A 19,728-nucleotide genomic window follows, 5' to 3' on the forward strand; every position below is an offset into this window, starting at 1 on the left:
CTGTTCTTTTTTTAGCACTCACATAAACTTCAATGTTTTCCTTTTGACGACGTATAGTGAACACACTCACCTATTTCAAGGTGTCAACTTAATCTTGCCAACAGTCTACATTTCACCTTAACATCGAATGAGCCAAAACTAACCCATATCAACTTATCTTATCTCAAGGAAAATTCTAAAAACACATTATCTTCGAATCTCAATATCGACATCTAACGAATCTGACGTATTTCACAGTGTAAAACAACAACATAATGACATTCGCAGCTTTTTCGCCCAACCCGCGCCTCGCTAAGCAAGGACAGACTAGGGTATATAGCAGGGAAGCAGGATAGGTCCCTTGCTGTTTGTCGCTCGCCTTGCCTCTGCAGGATGAGGGCCCTGGTTGTCGCCGTACTCGTCGCAGTTGTCGCGCCTGCGCTTCCTGCCCCTGCCAAACTCCGTAAGTACTTTAAAAATATTGTAAGAGTTCTATTAAAAATGTATGCAAATGAAATAAATAGTTTGAAAATATCGTGATTATTGTGACCAATGTGGTGTTGGTTTAGTGTCCCGGACTTCTGCGAAAAGGAATGAGTTAGAGCTTCGACATATACAAAAACAATTTGGGGGATTTTAAAATTTTGTATAGACGTTAACAAAAAAGTTAATGATTCACAACATCACTTAGCTTTTGTTATGTGTTCGATTAATACTTTTGATATGTGTTAATCAGCGATAGTTTTAACTCCACAAAATTCATCTTTATACTTAATACATGAATGGTTTTCTCTCATTGAACCGTTAACCATTTCAACATAACAACAACATTTTACAATCGGGGTGTCACTTCACAGCTTAAGACCATTTTACAGCTGATATAGTGCATCGGCGAATGCCAAATAGATTAATTTCCCATAACCTCTGATTCTTGAGTGATTGGCATTTAATAAATGGATATTCACCGAAAGTTATAAACACTCGGGTGGTATAATTTATTTAGTCTTATTCAGTGAAAAGATAAAGATTTTTGAATATCTGGTGTATTCTTAGTTTTATAGTGCCACTGGATAAAACGAGTACGTGCTGTAGACCTAAATTATATTTTCGATATCATATCCTAGTTTAAACCAATTTTCAAATGTGAAACCATTGTAAAAACAATATTAAATAAACTCAAGACTAACTGTATCGATCTTCAGATTTTTCGTATGGTCACTTCATCTTAATGTTTTAACATTTCAGGTCACTGTTCTTTTAAGCACAGACATACCTATAAGGATTTATATGTTTTGCCCTAAATAATTTAATCGATTATATTGATATTGATCATACAATATTGATTATTTATTGATATTGGTTATTTATTATATTGGTTATATTGATATTGACCTTTAATCTTCTACGGGCAAGTAGTCGTCCATAGTTATAAATGTTTTTACTTGAACTGTTCTATCTGACATTCGTAACGATCTGATATAAAGTTTTAAATATCGAAATACAAGCCTAAATACTGTGGTTTAATTTTAATAAAGCGATTTGAAGTTTACTTATTGATAAATCTATTTGCGGCTGGTTTATCACGAGCTTAACCACACATAATGTACTGAAAGGGAATATATTTATTGTGTAAACAAACTTGTTTTCAGTATAATAAAGTGTAAATTTTTAACTCACTAAAGAGAAGTAAAATTACTTCTCTGACCAGTAGATAGGTTGCAATCCCCATGTTTTTCAACCAAAGAGCAAGAAACACATAATGTCTTGCAGAATATTAATGAGTTGAGATGTATTTTCAAAAAACACACTGACGTTCTAGTTTTGCTCCAATTAAATAACTAAGTAAACTTTTGAGATTTGTTAGACCACTGGTTATTCAATCGTTATGGTACTGATTTTTGAAACATTAACATCCAATCTTATCATTGCCCATTGAAATGGAAATGAAACAGGGCAGATTTTAACCCAAATATGAGTGAAGAGTGAATGTATACTGTGTTATGGGATTCCTTTTGTAGCTTTGTTACTGATAAACACCAAACTTGATCTTTTAAAAGTTACTGAGCCAGATAATTTATAAGTCAAATGATCAAGGGAAGCTGGATCGAGTTATGAACCATCAAACATGACTGACTTCAATCAATAATGACTTCATCAGTAGACCTATTAAACTGTCTCTACTTACAAACCTTAAGTGCGTGCTGAATCACTGCTCCTTTCCCGTCCATTCATGTTTGCAAGGCCTATAATCAGAAATGTGCTAATGTTCTTTTGCGCACTTGAACCTTTGTGACGGCCAAGGTTTGGCCAGGAGGTGAATCACCGATCAATCGCTTACATTTACATTGATTGATTCCTCTTGGAATGACATCAATGATATTGATGAACACTACAATTAGTTGAGGTAGTACCATAGCAGATTTCAACATATAGCTTGAGTTTTGAACAGTATGCTACTGTGTTATGGTTAAAAATGAAAATGAAAATGAAAAATTCTTTATTTTACCAGGCAAAGTTACCACATGGCCCTCTCTTACACTTAACCTGACAAACGTAAATATAAAGAAATAAAAATACGATGAGATTTCTTAATCAGATATAAATCTACATATTTAACAAATGAAGAACAGATGAAACAAAAATGCAATTTTACAAAATAATAATAATAATTATGGTTATGAAATGGGTAAATTAATTTACAGTGATAGTTACTAACATTTTATTAATTCACGTTTGGGTTGGAATAAATTCAGTTGCGTATCCAATGAAATCGGTGAAACTAATTGAAAGCTCCACTTATATCCAAGCCTTACGTTCTTATTTTTAATAGTTAACTGCAAATTATAAATCTCTCACATTTAAGAGTTCTTCGAATTTAACTTCATTAAACCTAGGCTGTGAGATATAGTGGTTATATAGTTCCCTAATATTCCAAAAGTAACTGGTTCAATTCAGTACCGTGGTCGAAAAAATTGAGCACTCCTCGAAGGTCAGAAAATTAATACAAAAAATAATACTGATCCTACACAGCTGGTTGAATAATCAATCTGTTCTCACAATGTTTGTATAAAGCACTAAGAAGGTATACGGAAGAGAACATGACCAACAGGTACTAATGAAAAAGTTTGTAACTGTGCCAAAACCTCCTCAAGGACTTAAGACAGAAGCACAGTTTTAAGCTTGTTGTCCAAACTTTATCGTACGAGTGCCAAAATTTCGAGAGTAGTTTAAATAAATCTCTTCACACGCCTTAACTGTTAGTTTATTAACAGGGTGGCGTCATCCTGTAATCCAGCTACTAGGAGATTGCGAATTGTGGATATTTATAGGCATGCACTGTAGATGCGATACTCCCTGGTGTGGATTAAAGTCCACACGAGTGAGTACTACTACTATCCACAGTTCTATCCTGAAAATTCTTTTTTTTTCACACATTCACATTTCACATTTTTCCACTGTTGGCCTGACTTGAAGTAATGTGACAAACAATTCCAGGTCTGTGTCCAACAGAGTAGAGGGGGTTTTTTAGTGAGTAGTCTGATAATTTTCAGGAATCTCACACTACAGGCTGGCTACCTGTGTAAAAGCATTTTCCCTCCTCTCCCTAAAAAAAAAAATCCTGAAAATTAGACCAATTCTTATATACCTAGGCAAAAATGTGGTTCGGATTCTACTATAAACTGCAGGTCCCTTTAATTGCCATTAGCTGTATGGGCTATTAAATAACAGCTGTGTTTAAGGAATAAGTCGCTAACAAGACAACAAGATCACGCCACTCATCCTACACTCATCTCCACTCATACTTGGCTTAAAACGCGTACTTTGTATGGTTACCATTTCATTTAAAAAGTATTTAAAACGTAAAAGTCCATCAAAATTGGCGAGTTTGACGGATGTATCGTCTGCCAGTAATGAAGGTCGAGTTCCAAGGTTCGTGTAAACGTGAGTGGCATGCTAATGCACTAGTGTAATCAAGGTTATATACCTCACTGATACCGTATACCTGTATTGCCCTACCTGCTTCCGGGTATAGTGACACTTGCCCTGGGAAGCTGTTGTATATTTAGCTACTGTAAATAAAAAATAAAATAAATAAATCAGACTATAACATACTAGTTTTTTATCAAAATCGTTTGAGCAGTTTTCTTTTAAACCCGATATTTTTAGGATTTATGGAAAAACTCATCACTTAAAATTTAATTTTCTAAAGAGATGCCATGATTAGTACTCACATACCAAATAAATGTCAACAAACAAATATGGTTTCTAGCTTTGTATATCCACATAAATATACAGCACATTCTTACGAAAAACCACTTTTTTAACAAGGAGGACCCAAAAACGGACATTTTTACCCAATAGTAACACAAACATTTTTGATGAAACCCATTAAAGGGGGAGAGAGTGAAAACTACTAGCTTTACGATCTAAAGTATTTCGATTTAGTAATTTTAAGGAGATAAAAAGTTATGATGGAATTGGCTTACATTAGTTTTAGGTGGATCTGAACAATTTAAAACATCGTTATAAACAACGAAAATACTGATCAAACAGGTTTTCAGGTAAATAAAAATAGCTAAATGAAATACTGTAAAGAATACTTGAAACTCACCAAAGAACATTTTTCATTATGTTCAGCCGCTTCAGTAGTCTTACAAGTCTTTCACAATATTCAGTTATAGAACTAAAAATAAACTATTATGCAAACGGAAGCAAATAAACACTTTACATGGTCATAAACCCTTTACATGGTCGATTAGTGAATAAACGTGACAGTCTCAGTAAGGTGGAAGTTGACAACTGGTTCCCGTTGAAATAAGAACCAGTTTCAAGGATGTCTTGGTTCTGCGTCAGCTTTATACAATATTGTAGTCTGACGTTGGTTCTGACGTCACGAGATTGAGCTTATCAATAACATCGGAACAGGAAAACAGACGGAGTTCAAGATTGGCAAGGAAATGAGAATTCACATTTCTGAGAAATGCAACATTTCAATTTTAAGGCTTAGGCCAACTGCTTTCAATATAGTCATTTTGGGAACGAGAAAATGTCGGAACTACTGTATTAGGAACTTCAGTGTCCAATGTGTCTAATGACAGGATTGGGATAGTTATCGTATTTTTATGTTAAACATATAAAACTTTGCTAGAAGCTGTAATGTGATTAAGACACAATCTTGTTTGAATCGTTTTAAAGTAGATTTTGGAAACTCAATGTGATTGTTAATTACGAGTCCAAGATTAAAACATTTTAAACAGGGTGTGTTGATATAGCCTAGTGTTTAGTATCTTGGAGTTCAGTATGAAAGGGGTGGGTTCCATCCCAGATTTACAAAAGATTGAGTGGTTTTTGCGTTTTAGCGAATTTCTCTATTTTTCCTTCGTCTTGTTCGATGTTGTTTGTTGTATGTGTGTTACACATGTTCACAATGATGTACACATTAATTATAATCTTCATGTCTTTTGACAGCCATTTCAGTATAACAAGAAATGAAATGTGACATAATGGAATTTGTAGGGAAAACAATTACTGTAGTACCTATAGTATCATATACTAAACAACAAAAGTTCTTAGGGAGTAACACATACTCTAAATAACCCATACTCTAAGGGAGTATGTGTTATTTATGATAGTATCCTGAAAAATCAAAACACGCCATTAGCTTATAATTTTACAAATACGTAAAACAATTCATACGCAATTAGACTAACTTTTTAGTTCCTACTATCTTATGGAGGTAAAGTTAATTCGTAATAAAAACAAAAATATTAAAAATTCTCGCTTTGTTTCAGCACATTATATGAAGCCATGCCGAAAAAATGACCCAAAGCTGAACGAGTGTGCGCTCAAGCATGGCAAGGAGGCGCTTCCATTTATTATACAAGGTAAGTAACATTTTGCCCTTGAACAAAGAAATAACGCTTAAAGAATCTTTCTGACAAATGAAGCCAATGAAGAAGAATTTATTTCTAGGAAGACCGAACATTACGTTTGAGTACTCTTACTTACAATGAGTACTCTGATTGCCAGTGATCAGTGACGCTAGTTTGGCTTTTCCTGTATATATTCTCACTGGAACTACTTTAGTTGTCACATAAAGATCAGTTTATCTTGATATTTCCTTGTCAAAGGCTTAGAACGTAGTGCCCGTCTGGGCTTGAAGCGCAAACGAGATCAACTTTCTACCTGACAGAGGATTAGAGCGCAAACGAGGTCCGCCCGGCAGTTATAGTTTGAAAATGCATACATACTTACTATAAATATAGTATACTAATATAATACTATAATATAATAATATACTATAAATATATATAGTTAAACGTTTTTTCAGCCAATCCCTAGAATCTCATATAGTTTCTGAAGAGGTTATTAAATCTGGTAAAGTACAGTTAGTTACCAAAATAAAGTAGGTTTCGTAGTAAAAGTGGAACATAAAATGACCATGAAAAAAGAGCAAATACATTGCCTAAAAGCCAAGGGGTTTCAAAAAATAGATAGGAAAAGAAGAATCTAGGTTTTAACATATCAAGGAGAGCGAAAAGAAATAAATACACGTTAAAAGATTTTTTCTAGTTTAGTGTTATGTATGCCCTCATAACAGGCTGGTCTAGTGGTAGAGTGCGGGGCTTCAGTTTTCAAGGCCCCGGGCTCAAATCCCTCCAATAGACAATAGAGTTTATCTATGTGATTGTATCGTGGCGTAGCTCTCTAGGCTTAGCCTTAAGTGATGTGTAAAACGGTTCCGGGCTAAAGTCTAGCGTCCTAGGATGTAAAGGTGTCACAAACAATTCTCATAACTAAATCACATTATTCTCTAAGCTAACCTCTCAAAGAGTCTGTTAAGTTATGAAGGCTATGAACTGTATCGATAAATGTGCATCAAACAATGTAAATGTTGTACTCATACTAATAATCAGCTGTTCTCTCAGGCGACCCAAAGTACGGCATCCCCAAGCTCGACCCCCTGGTCATAGACAGGATCGTGGTGGGGGACAGCAAGAGGCAAGGCAGCGGAGGTCTGGGGTTGGTCTTCACATGTGAGAAGTGCAAGTTCCACGGCCTTAAGGGTGTGCAGGCGAAGGCCGTCAGGTGAGATGCCCTAGGATACTACGCTAGAACAAACGATGATATTGTAGAAGAGTATGAGACAAAGTAGAATAGGTTTGGTAGGAATACCTAATTTGTGATTAAGTACAAAACTTAAAAATGTTAAGTATTTAAGAAGTGATCTTCGGCCATTTTGGAGATCATTCCATCGTTGGGTGTGTAGGGGAATGGAATACGTGCCAAAAAGATTCTAAAATGTGATTAAGAGTTACCTGCTTTGAATTTTTACGAGTTTTTATCATCAGATTTCACTCCTTGATAAAGTGTCAGGTTTACAATGTTAAGTATTGTTATTTATGTTTATTCACCACTTAATTACTACTATTTTATTAACTACTTAACCCAAATCTCAGGCAGCCATAAGCCCATATTTTAATAACACCAAAGCATGGGTTCATCAGGTAACGAGATCTGTATCCGTGTGTAATTTCCTACAATACAATTTCCTAAAATCAACACAACAAAAGATAGACTTCATAGGTTTAAGCGTACAATTTGCAGAGTTTTAAAAATGTGTCATAACCTTTTACTGCCTACTTAGAATATATTACAAACATGTAATGGTTAAAAGTAATCTTTAAGTATTTATAGTGTAAAATGTCTTTAACTTTTCTTAAGGAATTTTTTTATACAAAAATCTAAACACCCATTTAAAATTACTGTTTTGTGCGTTGGGCACCGTAGCTTCATCAACATTTATCTACAGTCCGTTAACTTTTTTTGGATTACCTGCCTGTTTCTTTTTTGCTACACGTTTATATATAGGTACAGATAATATTTTTGTAGTTTTGATTTAATTTTGTGTCTTTCATTTTTGGTTTGGTATTAATCGCCCTCAAAACCAGTTTACAACCGAAAAACGCTTGCAAATGAAGATCGTCTACTAATTTAAACTAAAATCACAAAAACCCTGAGAACCCCACCTTGATACCTAATGTGTAAGGTACACGTGATTAAATTTATTTAAAAAGAAGAGGTTACAAGGCCAACTTGAGATAATCCGCAATGTTTCCCCTTGTGTGAGGCAGGTAGGCTGCTAACACCGAGCAAGGGCGTGTACAACAAGTGTTTTAGCTTCAGCATATATCAATAGAAAGGCTATCTTGTTCGTAAACAACCTATTGTTGTTACGCAACCACGATCGAGTTATCACTGGTACAATCAAAGGGAAGTCTCATGTTATTACGTCTGTGCGCGCTGTTTACAATGATAAATTTATGAGTTCGTGTTTTATTAGTATTTTTTTTTATTTCCTAAAACTTTGTTGGTGTTAGGTATAAACTGGAACTGATATAGCCGAACTTGGAACGTAAGCAATGAAAGCAAAAGTAAATAAGATTGTGATTTGATCAACCGGTTACTAGATAGCCTATACATTGTTGCAGCTCTACCGTATTTATATTACAAACACATAATACACTCATTTTGTAACACAATCTGATTATTTTTCGATCCATGTCCAACAAGTACTTTAATGTACGTTTTTTAAACAACGATTGTTTCAGTAGTAAAATGCAAAAGCCTAATTTATAATCGTAATGCAATATTACAATAGAATGTCTATGTTTTGGGGTAAATAATTTATTCAAAACTTTTCCTCTAAAAACTACAACAAAGTAAAATAAACTATGATACAGTTCATGATATAGTTGACGTGATGAGTGGTGGACATTTTTCTACAAGCGTTTCCAAAAAGAAGACATGAACTATAAAAAAGTCCCCTAAGTTTTTTTTTCTTACGTTATTGGACGACAAGGGTATAACGTAGAATAAGACATCAATCCATTCTTATAATTAAAACGAGCAAATAGTTTTTGGTTTGATTTCAAGTGGGGTCGATTATGGTGGCCAAAATGTAGTTTTGTTTTCCACCATTGAAAGAATTTCTATAACAAAAAGTCGACGTTGGAAAGAATCAAAATCCGATTTGTTCCATTCCATAAAGACGATGTAAAAATTATCTACAAAATGTTGGTGTTCATGATGAAATAGATAAGATACACTAGACACCTGGAGAATCGATTATTATATTTATCTTAAAATGTGGATTTTGTCTCAGGGTTGACTTGAAGAAGCAGCACATAGAGTTGGAAGGCTCAGTACCCAAGCTGGACATCAAGGGCAAGTACACGGCTAAGGGTAGAGTGCTAGTCTTGCCCATCGAGGGTGCTGGTGACGCTGACCTCACGTTGCGTGAGTATTTAAAATATAATATTGACTTGTAGAACATATTAATGGAAACATGTTAATTGATTCAAGCACCAGTCAGTAGCCTAAATATATTTCCTTTATTAGCTGACGTTACTTTGAAATGAAAATACATGGCTAAATTGTGATTTGATTTTGATATCGAAAATGTTAAACAAATACCATGCAAATGTGGTGCGTTGTGCTTTGTTAAGCCAATTTGGGATTTTAGCTTGTGAGTGGTAGTGATAAAACCCCGGAGGGACATTTTGTGATTTTATTTATTTTCCCATTGGCAATTTTTTTTAACATAGTTTTTTAATAGCCAATGCAGGATTTTAGATCCACAATATTATGTTATTCACTATATTTTAAATTGTTTAGTTACTTCTGAGAGGACTTTTCTCTTTTACCACTTACAAATCATTTCCTATTCACAGTTCGTTTTAAGACCTAACACGCTGAAATTAAAACTCCCTCACTTATATGATCTGACTTATTTTCTTTACAACCCACTACACAAGTATTCAATTGCCCCCTCTTATGGATTATTTCCTACCCTACAGGCAACCTCAGCATAGTATACAGGACTGACTACGATCTCAAGAAGGGTAAAGATGGCAAGGACCACGCCAGAGTCAAGAACCCCAAAATTGACTTCAAAGCGGGCGGCTTTCACATCAAGCTGACCAACCTGTTTAAGGGAGACGAAAATCTAGGTACGTACTATGGTTTATTTTGTGCCTTACAATAGATTGCTCCCCTCAGTGCAAATATAATTATTTATATAATTACGTAACAAAAAATAAATTAAACTCACAAAGCGTGAACGGTAAAAAAATTAGATTTTAGGAAAACTATCCGAACCGTAAACTTCTAATATATACTGTTTGATTGGATAGCCACACATTAAAATGGTCATTAAAAAGTCACGTTATATATTCATTCAAATACTGTTTCAAAAATATGACAATGGACTCCAATACTTTAAGTTTAGTATACTAAACACTTTGGTATTTAAAACAGTGTTTTAAACTTTGTGCTTGGAAAAAAACATTTCATTCAATAGCGTGACATAACACCACAATACCAGGATCATCAGTATTTTAATTTTGTTTAACAGTTAAGATTGTTTTGTACAAAATAAAAAACTTAATCCGTTGAGGATTTTTTAATTATGTATTGCAATTTAGTGGTTCTATTTTATACTTCAAGGTCTTAACTATAATTTAGTTATGGTTAAAAATTCACTCTATGTAATTGATTTTTTAAACAGTATGCAACTACTGTTCGAATTTTAAATTTAAATAATAAATGTTGTGTAGGATGTAATCTGGAGTCTCTTATTTATATAATTTATGATCTTCAACTGAAGACAGTCACAGAATAATAATTTGCCAGGTTCAGTGCATTTTTTAGACTATATCCTCAATGTGGGAGTGCACCTAAATGCCAAATGGTCATTCACCAATACAAATGGCCAGGGCACTTAATATTTCTAAATGTATAGCTTGAGAGTGATAAAAATTTGTTTCAAACACGAACATACTCCAAAATTCTTTTGTGTCCATCTACAACCTATACAGTAGGCCTACCCACTTTATGATAAGATCCATAACCTCCTATGAAATTTGAACGTTGTCATGGTGACTCTTGGCTGTTACAGGTAACAACATGAACAACTTCCTCAACGAGAATTGGCGGGAAGTAATGGCAGAGTTTGGACCAGCTGTTGTGGAAGCAGTGTCCAGGATAGTGACGTTGGTGGTCAACAACATCGCCGAGAAAGTCGCCTATGACGACATACTCATCAAGTAGACCAAAAGACCGCACAATATGTCATTGAATACTTGCCATACGTAGACATCTGGGATGAAAATGAAGAGTTGTACAATAAAAAATAGTAGCAACTTCATTCAGTCTCGCTCTCTGAGACAAATTTCTTCTGTAAATAAACTTAGTGTTGGTGCAAATGTGAAGGACATGTGGTTTAAAAACAGCTAATTCGTCTTAGAATTTTCACGAATTATTTTAAAGGTTACAAAAACTGTTTTGATTATTTGATCGTATACATCATAACAAAATGCAATGTGAATAAAATTAACAATTATTTCTAAACTGTAATTTTATAACAAGATAGATGTATAATGCATTTCAAAATTCTGTTTCAAAATGTTCATAAATTTTACAAAATTTGAAATGTGTATAGAAATTTTCAAATTTTTAAGAAATTTTGGTTCTAATCATATAACGATTTCGGTGATACCACAGATCCCATAGATTACCATAGATACCTTAAGACGTGGAAAATAGTTTTAAGCTATAACATAAGTCATATTTTTAGATTTTAATTTGTTATTGTTACGTAATAAATTATTGTCATTCGTACAGTTACGATTTTATTGTGGTTTTCCCTTTCCTAGAGACATAACATTGAATTGACTGTCAATTTGTTATGCACTTCAAAATATGACCTGTAATGTTAGCAGTTTTTAACTCTTTGAAAGTGTAAAAATGATTCTAAAGGAGGCTTTTTAGGTGTCTCAAAGATATTTATTGTCTTGTTTGAATATCACCTATTTACTCGTCAGCCTAGGTTAATGTAGAAATTAGTGATATGTTATCGTGTAATGTTTTTTTTAATACTATGCACCATAAAGAACCCAATCCAGAAACAAGTTAAGGGCAAGTCCAAATAGGCTTCATGTTGTAAATGTGAAAAAGGTTTTAATTTTAAGAGGAATTTCATTCAAAGTTGTCTAATAAAGACGTTTATCGACTGCCTAAAACATTGAAAACCAAAACAAACTACAACAAACAAACCAAAACTAGCCTACAACAAACAATCAAAAAGACAAATCAATAAGCAATCATTAATTAATTGCCTCTCTATCAGAATCTTCCGAGAGAGAATATTTAAGCAACGGAGCATTCAAGAATGAAATCCATCAGTAGTTCGTTAATATAATGTCTCAATGATCTTCATTATCTTTTTTGAAAACGTACTACTAAGTTAAAACACTCTTATTTTGAAAATATTGTTTAAAACTTCTCAAAGCGTTGATAATTTAAGCCTTGCACATTTCTTTAACTGATTGTAAGTTTGGTTAAGGTAACAATACTTGTTAAACAGTGATGCTTGCTTTAAAGCCTTTCTAGTTAATGTAAAGTCACGTTATATACCTACTTTTGTGACGTCATACTAACTAGAAATACACATAGAAAATTTGACACATGGATATGGGGTTTTTGTACCTGTATGTTATTAAATTGTTGCCTCCAAATTTTAATTTGCTTTTTCAAAAGAGTTTTTTAATTTCATTTAAATAAAATTATACTGACTGCTTTTACTCAAATACAGATTTAATCTTATTAACAGTGCAATGAAATCGTATGTCACCATCATATTGAACAGTGTTTTACGAGATTTGTTTGTTGAAGACTGTTTAATTTTATTCATTTATCTATAACTAGTAAAGTAATGTTTCTATACAAAAAATCTCTGTTTTACAAAAAAATAGTATATTTTTGTTTCGGGGTTGACATCTCAACTGTCAAAACCAAGTGAGAAACGAAACATGTCATGTTATCACGTAAAAAGACGTGATATCACTGAATTCAAAGTGAGAAAGCTTTTAAGATTGAGCGTCGTTGTCTCTATTGCTTGTTGGTAAGTCCCTTCTTTTGTTTTAAATGAACCTGTCTTCAAGGAAAACCCAAAAGATCGCAATCGATTTACATAACAAGTCCCGTTTGTTGTTTTTTGTCAGACTAGCTGCATCTTCTTTCCTCAATATTTCGTTCTCCGTGTGGGAGTTCAAGACAGGGTGTGGTGACTGTTTTTGTGACTCCAGTTCCAATAATCCCAAGTGTAAAAACAACAACTCCATATTTAATTCAAAATGTAGTTTTTGACCTTCGTTGTCTCCTTTCTAATCTAGTCACATAAATAAATTAAGCGTAAATTAAAGCGATACTAAGTTACCCACCTATGTTATTTGAAATTAGGTGTCCATGTGATAGTGGGTAAACTTTTGGACATTTTATTAGAGAATTAACAGAAAGAATGGTCTTCCATCTTTATAAATAAATTAAATCGTAGGGTGTGTAAAAGCCATTGTAATATATAAATTACTGAATTACAGCTACACAGTTATATTATTGATCCCAACCAAGACATAAACAACTGTAGATGAAGTGTTTCTTTACTCTATGTTTAATTAACAATTTGGTAATAATTTTAAATGTATCCTTAGAATACCAATATTGATAGCCAAGTTTAAGAGTCAGAAAACATACTTTTGTATGATAATGACGTTAGAAAAGTACATAAAATGTTTAAAATAAATGTCTGCTTTTAAGATCAAAATCATCATTGACTAATTGGACAAAATTAGCTATAACACAAATATTAATGCCAGTACATCATTAATGTATGAAGTATTTTATGTGGTGTAGTAACATCATACTTACAACATTATTTAGTGCAACCATAATATGAAGCCCTTATTGTTCTAGTATATTTTTTTCTGGGTTATTAAGCAATAAGTTTATTCATAGATGCCTACGGAATCATTTTAGTCTACAGACCGACTAGATGTGTAGTAAATGTGAAGTGATAGAATTTTTTAAAGTAAAAATAAATAAGTATATATTATTTTGAAATTTTACAAAAAATATAAGAATACATTAAGTATCAGTTTATACAGGGTGATTGGTACTCAGTGTGACAATTGTTTTTGGTGTAAGTACAAAGTAAACGTAGTGTGATGATGCATATAAAAGGTTCCAAGTCTAAAAATTAGCTTCCCATAGAATTATTTTATGTTTAAAAAAAAACTATGTTTTTAAACTTAATACAGCAATTCTCAATTACCTGTATATGGATTTGAGTAGATAATGCCATTTTCGTGTTCTAAATTAAATTTTATATAAGAATAATAGAAAATGACGGGAGATCAGTTGTAAAAATTCCATTGTAAATAGATTCAAAGATAAAAATTAAGATGTTTGATCAAAATTAAAAAAAAACATTGGCCTTTGCATTTTTCCACACCCTGTATACAAGAAAGTGTCCGAATATGGTAAAAACTGCGCCATTTTATAAGCTTTCCAACCATATGCTACATCATTGAGCTTTATGTCTGCTTATGTACGCTTTAGTGGTTTGAAGACTACAAAACATGGTGTCTTTAACATTTAAAACATAAAAAGTCGGCATGTATAAGCACAAGTTGTTTTTTTTTCAGCTTGAACAGTAAAAACAGTAAAAAAGTTCCCTGTTTTCTGGCATTCAAACCCCTTAAACATACAAAAGAATATCTAAACCTCAATAGTGTAGCATATGGTTGGAAAGCTTATAAAATGGAGCAGTTTATAACATATTCGGACACTTTGTTGTATACAGGGTGTGAAAAATGCAATAGACCAATGTTTTTTTTTTAATTTTTATCAAACATCTTAACTTCTATCTTTGAATCTATTTACAATGGAGTTTTTACAAATGATTCTCTGTAATTTTCTATTATTCTTATTCAAATTTAATGTAGAACACGAAAATGGCATTATCTACCCAAATCCATATACAGGTAATCGAGAAATTGCTGTATTAAGTTTAAGAACATATTTATTTTTTAAAAACATAAAATAATTTTTTTGTGAAGCTAATTTTTAGACTTGGAACCTATTATATGCATCATCACACTTCATTTACTTTGTACTTACACCAAAAAATCTTTGTCACACTGAGTACCAATGACCCTGTATAATTATGGCACTCAAGTTTCGAAATTAGTCTTACGTCCCGAAAGTAGTCACCTGAAGGTGGGCAGTGAAAGGATTACTGACAAAGTTACAAAGTGTGACCTTTCTAATTAAAACTTTAGTAAAGACCAGGTTTAATATTTAATCGTTATTATCCTCTCGACTCTTGCTAAGACGAGCCAAACCTTTCTCCAGATTTTCTATATTGATTCATACAATCGGGATTGAAATATAAAAATGATTTCATAATGTGTAACTATTTTCTCATATTGTATACATACATTTTCTAAATACGAAATTTTAAACAAAAGTTAAAACCCTCTTGGAAGGACCTCTCGAGGACCTCTCTCGAAAAATTAAATTAAAAGCACTGTGATTTTTTTAATGCCTCCCCGCACAAACTTGTGCACAGAACTACAATAACTTGTGAAATATATACATTAATTATATTTTATAAGAAATATGTTATAGTTGATTTGTATATTGGAGTGATGTAAAATGAAGTTTTTAAACATTGTTATCATGTTGCTTATATTCAAAAACAATACCACAAATAAGTGTACAAAATAATGTCTTACTAATTATATAATATAATTATCTACATGGATCACAATATGTCCACAGTAGTATGAGAATGATCTCAGCGCCTGCTTATTTAGTGCAGCAATATCAACGCAGCTACAATGATGGTATTGCATGTACAGTGTAGAAGGCGAAAGATATTGATAGGAAGTTCATTAAAATATGATTTCAGTATGTCCCCAATATTGCTAAGTAAATGTTTGAATCTAGCGTTATTTATAGTTAAATCTGTGCTTCCAAAATAAATAGCTTAGAACCTTTGTGATACCCTTGATCAAGAAAATATAAAATTGTACTAAATGAAATAAATAAAAATATAAATAATGTATTCTATCTATTTATAGTGAGACGTTTTGAATCCTCCATATTTTACACAATTAAATATACAAAATATTCATATTTCACCTACATATAATTGCAACAGCTGTATATCTTATCTTACTACTAATATTATAAATGTGAAAATTTGTGTGAAAGTTTGTGTGTTTGTTTTCTTATTTTGTTTGTTTGTCAATGACGCATTAACTACTGGTCAGATTGGGCTGAAAATTGGTATGGTGATAGCTCACATTCCCGATTACCATATAGACATATTCTTATCTCAAAAATTCTTTCAGGATCCACCCCATTGGCTCTGGAGTTTCCCATGTTAACCTTAAGAGTATTCATATTTAGAGGAATTAAAGAATTTCGTCAGCTGTTTCAACTGTACAAGTTGGTTCTATGCTATTAAATAGCATTAAAAAGTTATAGGGACTACCAAAAGGGCGCAGCACTATTATTTTTTTACAATTACTGTATGACAACAGCTAATTCAAACCAAGCAGCAACAAAAAGCTGTAATACACAATGGGAACTGAAAAAATAGTATTGTTTACTGTTATGCTTATGTTTTTGCTTACTGTATGTTTTTGTTTTATAAATAATTTGTGATATTGTGTGAATATTTGGTAATTTACTTTTTCTATTGTTTAGGTGCAGTGGTAGAACATTATAGCTATGGTAGATGTGTTAGTTATATTAGTTATTAGCATACCGTAAATTAAAATAACAAAATTTTCTCAAACCGTGTCCTTTCCTATTGCAAACACAAAGCACGAGTATGACTGCAATAAGGATTTTATACTGCTTATACGCCAATCCCGTACGAAGGACGGGTACTCTGGTAGTATATCATAAAGCAAAGAAGGTGTTTAAGGTATCTGTTTATTCTGTTTAACACAAAAATACTGAACCAATGGGACTGATATTTTACCCAATGTCATGAAACCAGCAAACACTAGGCGTACCTATTTATAACATTTCTTACACTAAAGCTACCCCCAGTGGACATGCATAACTTGGTGGGTTTAAAATAATTATTGGTTTGTATCCATGACATTAATGCAAATATTACGACTATTTACATTTTAAATTGATAATTATATTAAATTTTCTTTGTTTTTGTTTAGAAATTAATTCGATTATTTTTCTTTGCCATTAAATTTAACTCCATTAAAATTAACTGTCATATCAATGTTTTAAGAAACAAAAAAACCGTCATGTCTTAGATAAATGCTCTAAAGGCCTGGTTCCACAGGATGCGGAATCTCCGCCGTGCGGTGCGATTTTTTCCGCTGCGGAATTAAAACGACACTGGTTTAATGGAGTTCCCATGTGTGCGGTTCCACTGACTTGCGATTCCGCATCCCGAAATTTCCGTTCCGCATGGCGGAGAAATCATACTGGTCTGAGAGCAGTAGCAGTGCGGATTCCGCCAGCGGAGAAGAGCCATCAAATATTGTGACCGTCAGTTTCATTATGTCTTGTGCTGTAAAAAGAGTTATGGATGAACGTTTTTCTTCGACCAAAGAGGAAGAACTTGTCGAGTTGGTGTCTCAACATGATGTGGAAATCGCAAGTCAGTGGATTTCTGAGAAATTAGCGAAGACGTATGCACACAATCACACCAGAATACATTCAATGATAAAAGTAATGTTTTTTTTAGGTCACGTTTACCTATACACAACATTTGAGCCAATTATAAAGTAATACCTATAATCGAAACACCGACTTTCAACAAACTAACTGCTTAAATAAATCATTATAATACATTTAACATAAACTGTCGAAAATGGTAGACCTGACGAACAAGTATCCTGAGACGTTTGGGTATCAAGTGTTGAACGGGATCTGATCGTGATTGGAACCCCTTAAGTTTCGTTAAATAAATAGCAAAAATATTAAGTATTGGTACATACCCTAGTGTAACCGCTAGTTTCATCTCGGCATTCAATGGTTGTTTGTCTCGATTAGTAGCGTTGGTGGGTAAGTCATCTTTGATGAGATCAACCAAAAAGAAAAATTGGTCTTTTGACACACGGAAGTACTTAGTTTCGTTGTAAACTAAATGATTACGAACCAGAATGTTATACGCCCCTTAACTGTCCCGATTCTTAAATATGTCACTTCGGTCACTGCGACTTGACACTAACAAAGATAAAAGATCGACAACATCATCATCAATGTCATCATATAGCATCAAAGCCAAAAGGGCTTTCCTCTTTCTATTCATACTCGTCGCTAGTTTGGACAGAACTGAATCTCCGCAACGTTATTTTCGCAGTCTGTAGAACCACCCCTCTGATTTTCCGCTGCGTAATTTTCCGCTGCGAAAAATTACGCACCGCATGGCGGAGATTCCGCATCCTGTGGAACCATAGCTTAAGACGGATATTTAACTGTATAACATCTCTAGGGGTTGTCAGGTAAATAGTGAATTAGAAAAGCCCTTTTAATAACAACCGTATAATTTCCCCCAATCAAGTACCTCCATAGCAAACCTGTAGATAAAGTATTTATTTTAGTGGCTTCTAGAGTTTATAGCTCAAACAGTTTCATTTATTAAAAATCCAAGAAGGCAATTGGAAATTTGCTTAGTCCGCAGGTTTGCTGCGGCGGGGGTATTAACGTGTTAAATCAGACTAAAAAATATGAATAATTATTTATCATGATACATTTTATACTCTGAGCCTTTTTTGTACGGTTGCTAATATATTACCAATTACTCTTTGCAAACGATTTTGTACCATATAATTAATGCTGTTTATTTATTCTACGGTTGTACTTAACTTTAGTTTCCAGTGAGATCCTTTTCGAGAATATATTTATTGTATACGGGTATATCCTCATCAAACTTGCTAAAAGTCTTAGGATTAGGGTTGTGTTTAAATAGTTGTAAACAATATTAAATATGGTATTTTGGGCAAAAATCTAACAGTAGCCTACATACTAATAAAGTCATTGTGAATTTTACACTGGTCTTGGATATATGTCTAAATTAGTACATACAGTATGAGTTTGAAGGGATAGTGTTTTTGACTTCTGGGAACATTAAGATAAAAAGGAAATTGGTACCAGGTCTAGGTTCACGATAACTACGGTAATAACTTCCCTATATGGTATGTTAAATATATTTCAAAATAAAAACTTCACTTATATTTTTGTAATTTTTATTGTTTTAGCGATGCCCTGGCATCATCAGACACACCAAAAAACTGATGTTTCTGTTTACAATAATAAATAAATAATAGAATATAGTAGTTAAATATAAAAATTATGCAGTCAAACATTTAGGTAAAATTATTAAAAAAATTAAAAATACATAAAAATAAAATCTGAACTAGGTTTAACAACTTACTAAATTTGGAATTTACTGATGTTAAATTTGAATTGAACCATTATTATTTTTTACTAGATTGTTCATTTTATTTATGAATAATGACTCTCTTGCGTTATGTTCGTTGGGTTTTGTTACATGTTTCAGTAATTTAGTATTTTTTAAATTCAAATTGTGTGCTCCGTTTTTAAACAATGTTTCGCTATTGCTGATCTTTCTTGTTGTTGTGTGTTTTGTGAGAAGCGTTTTCCTTGAGTCTAGTTTTTATATTTCTTTTTGTTTGTCCAACATACTTCATCTTACAACTGTTACATTGAATTTAAATAGTTAAAATTAAATTTAAATGGTTGTTGGTGTACAGTAATTTCTCACCACAATGTGCCAAACGTATATCTGACCATGATGACTACGGTAATATATAATTCTCTAATACATAAGAAGAAAATACAGGG

The 19,728-nt window shown here is 32.9% G+C and overlaps 1 protein-coding gene across 1 annotated transcript; it reads left to right on the forward strand.

Moving 5' to 3' along the window:
* Positions 1-348: 348 nt before the first annotated feature.
* On the forward strand, positions 349-11,661 carry LOC128991958 (protein takeout-like). The gene is made up of 6 exons (XM_054415270.1): positions 349-442; positions 5,772-5,864; positions 6,909-7,068; positions 9,146-9,279; positions 9,840-9,992; positions 10,940-11,661. Exons 1-6 carry the CDS (start codon positions 373-375, stop codon positions 11,089-11,091), a joined length of 762 nt encoding a protein of 253 aa, XP_054271245.1. The 5' UTR covers positions 349-372; the 3' UTR covers positions 11,092-11,661.
* Positions 11,662-19,728: the final 8,067 nt, after the last annotated feature.

Source organism: Macrosteles quadrilineatus, unplaced genomic scaffold (assembly GCF_028750875.1).
Source record: "Macrosteles quadrilineatus isolate MER2022 unplaced genomic scaffold, UCM_ALF_1.0 Scaffold_4__1_contigs__length_99947679, whole genome shotgun sequence".
Taxonomy (NCBI): Eukaryota; Metazoa; Arthropoda; class Insecta; order Hemiptera; family Cicadellidae; genus Macrosteles; species Macrosteles quadrilineatus.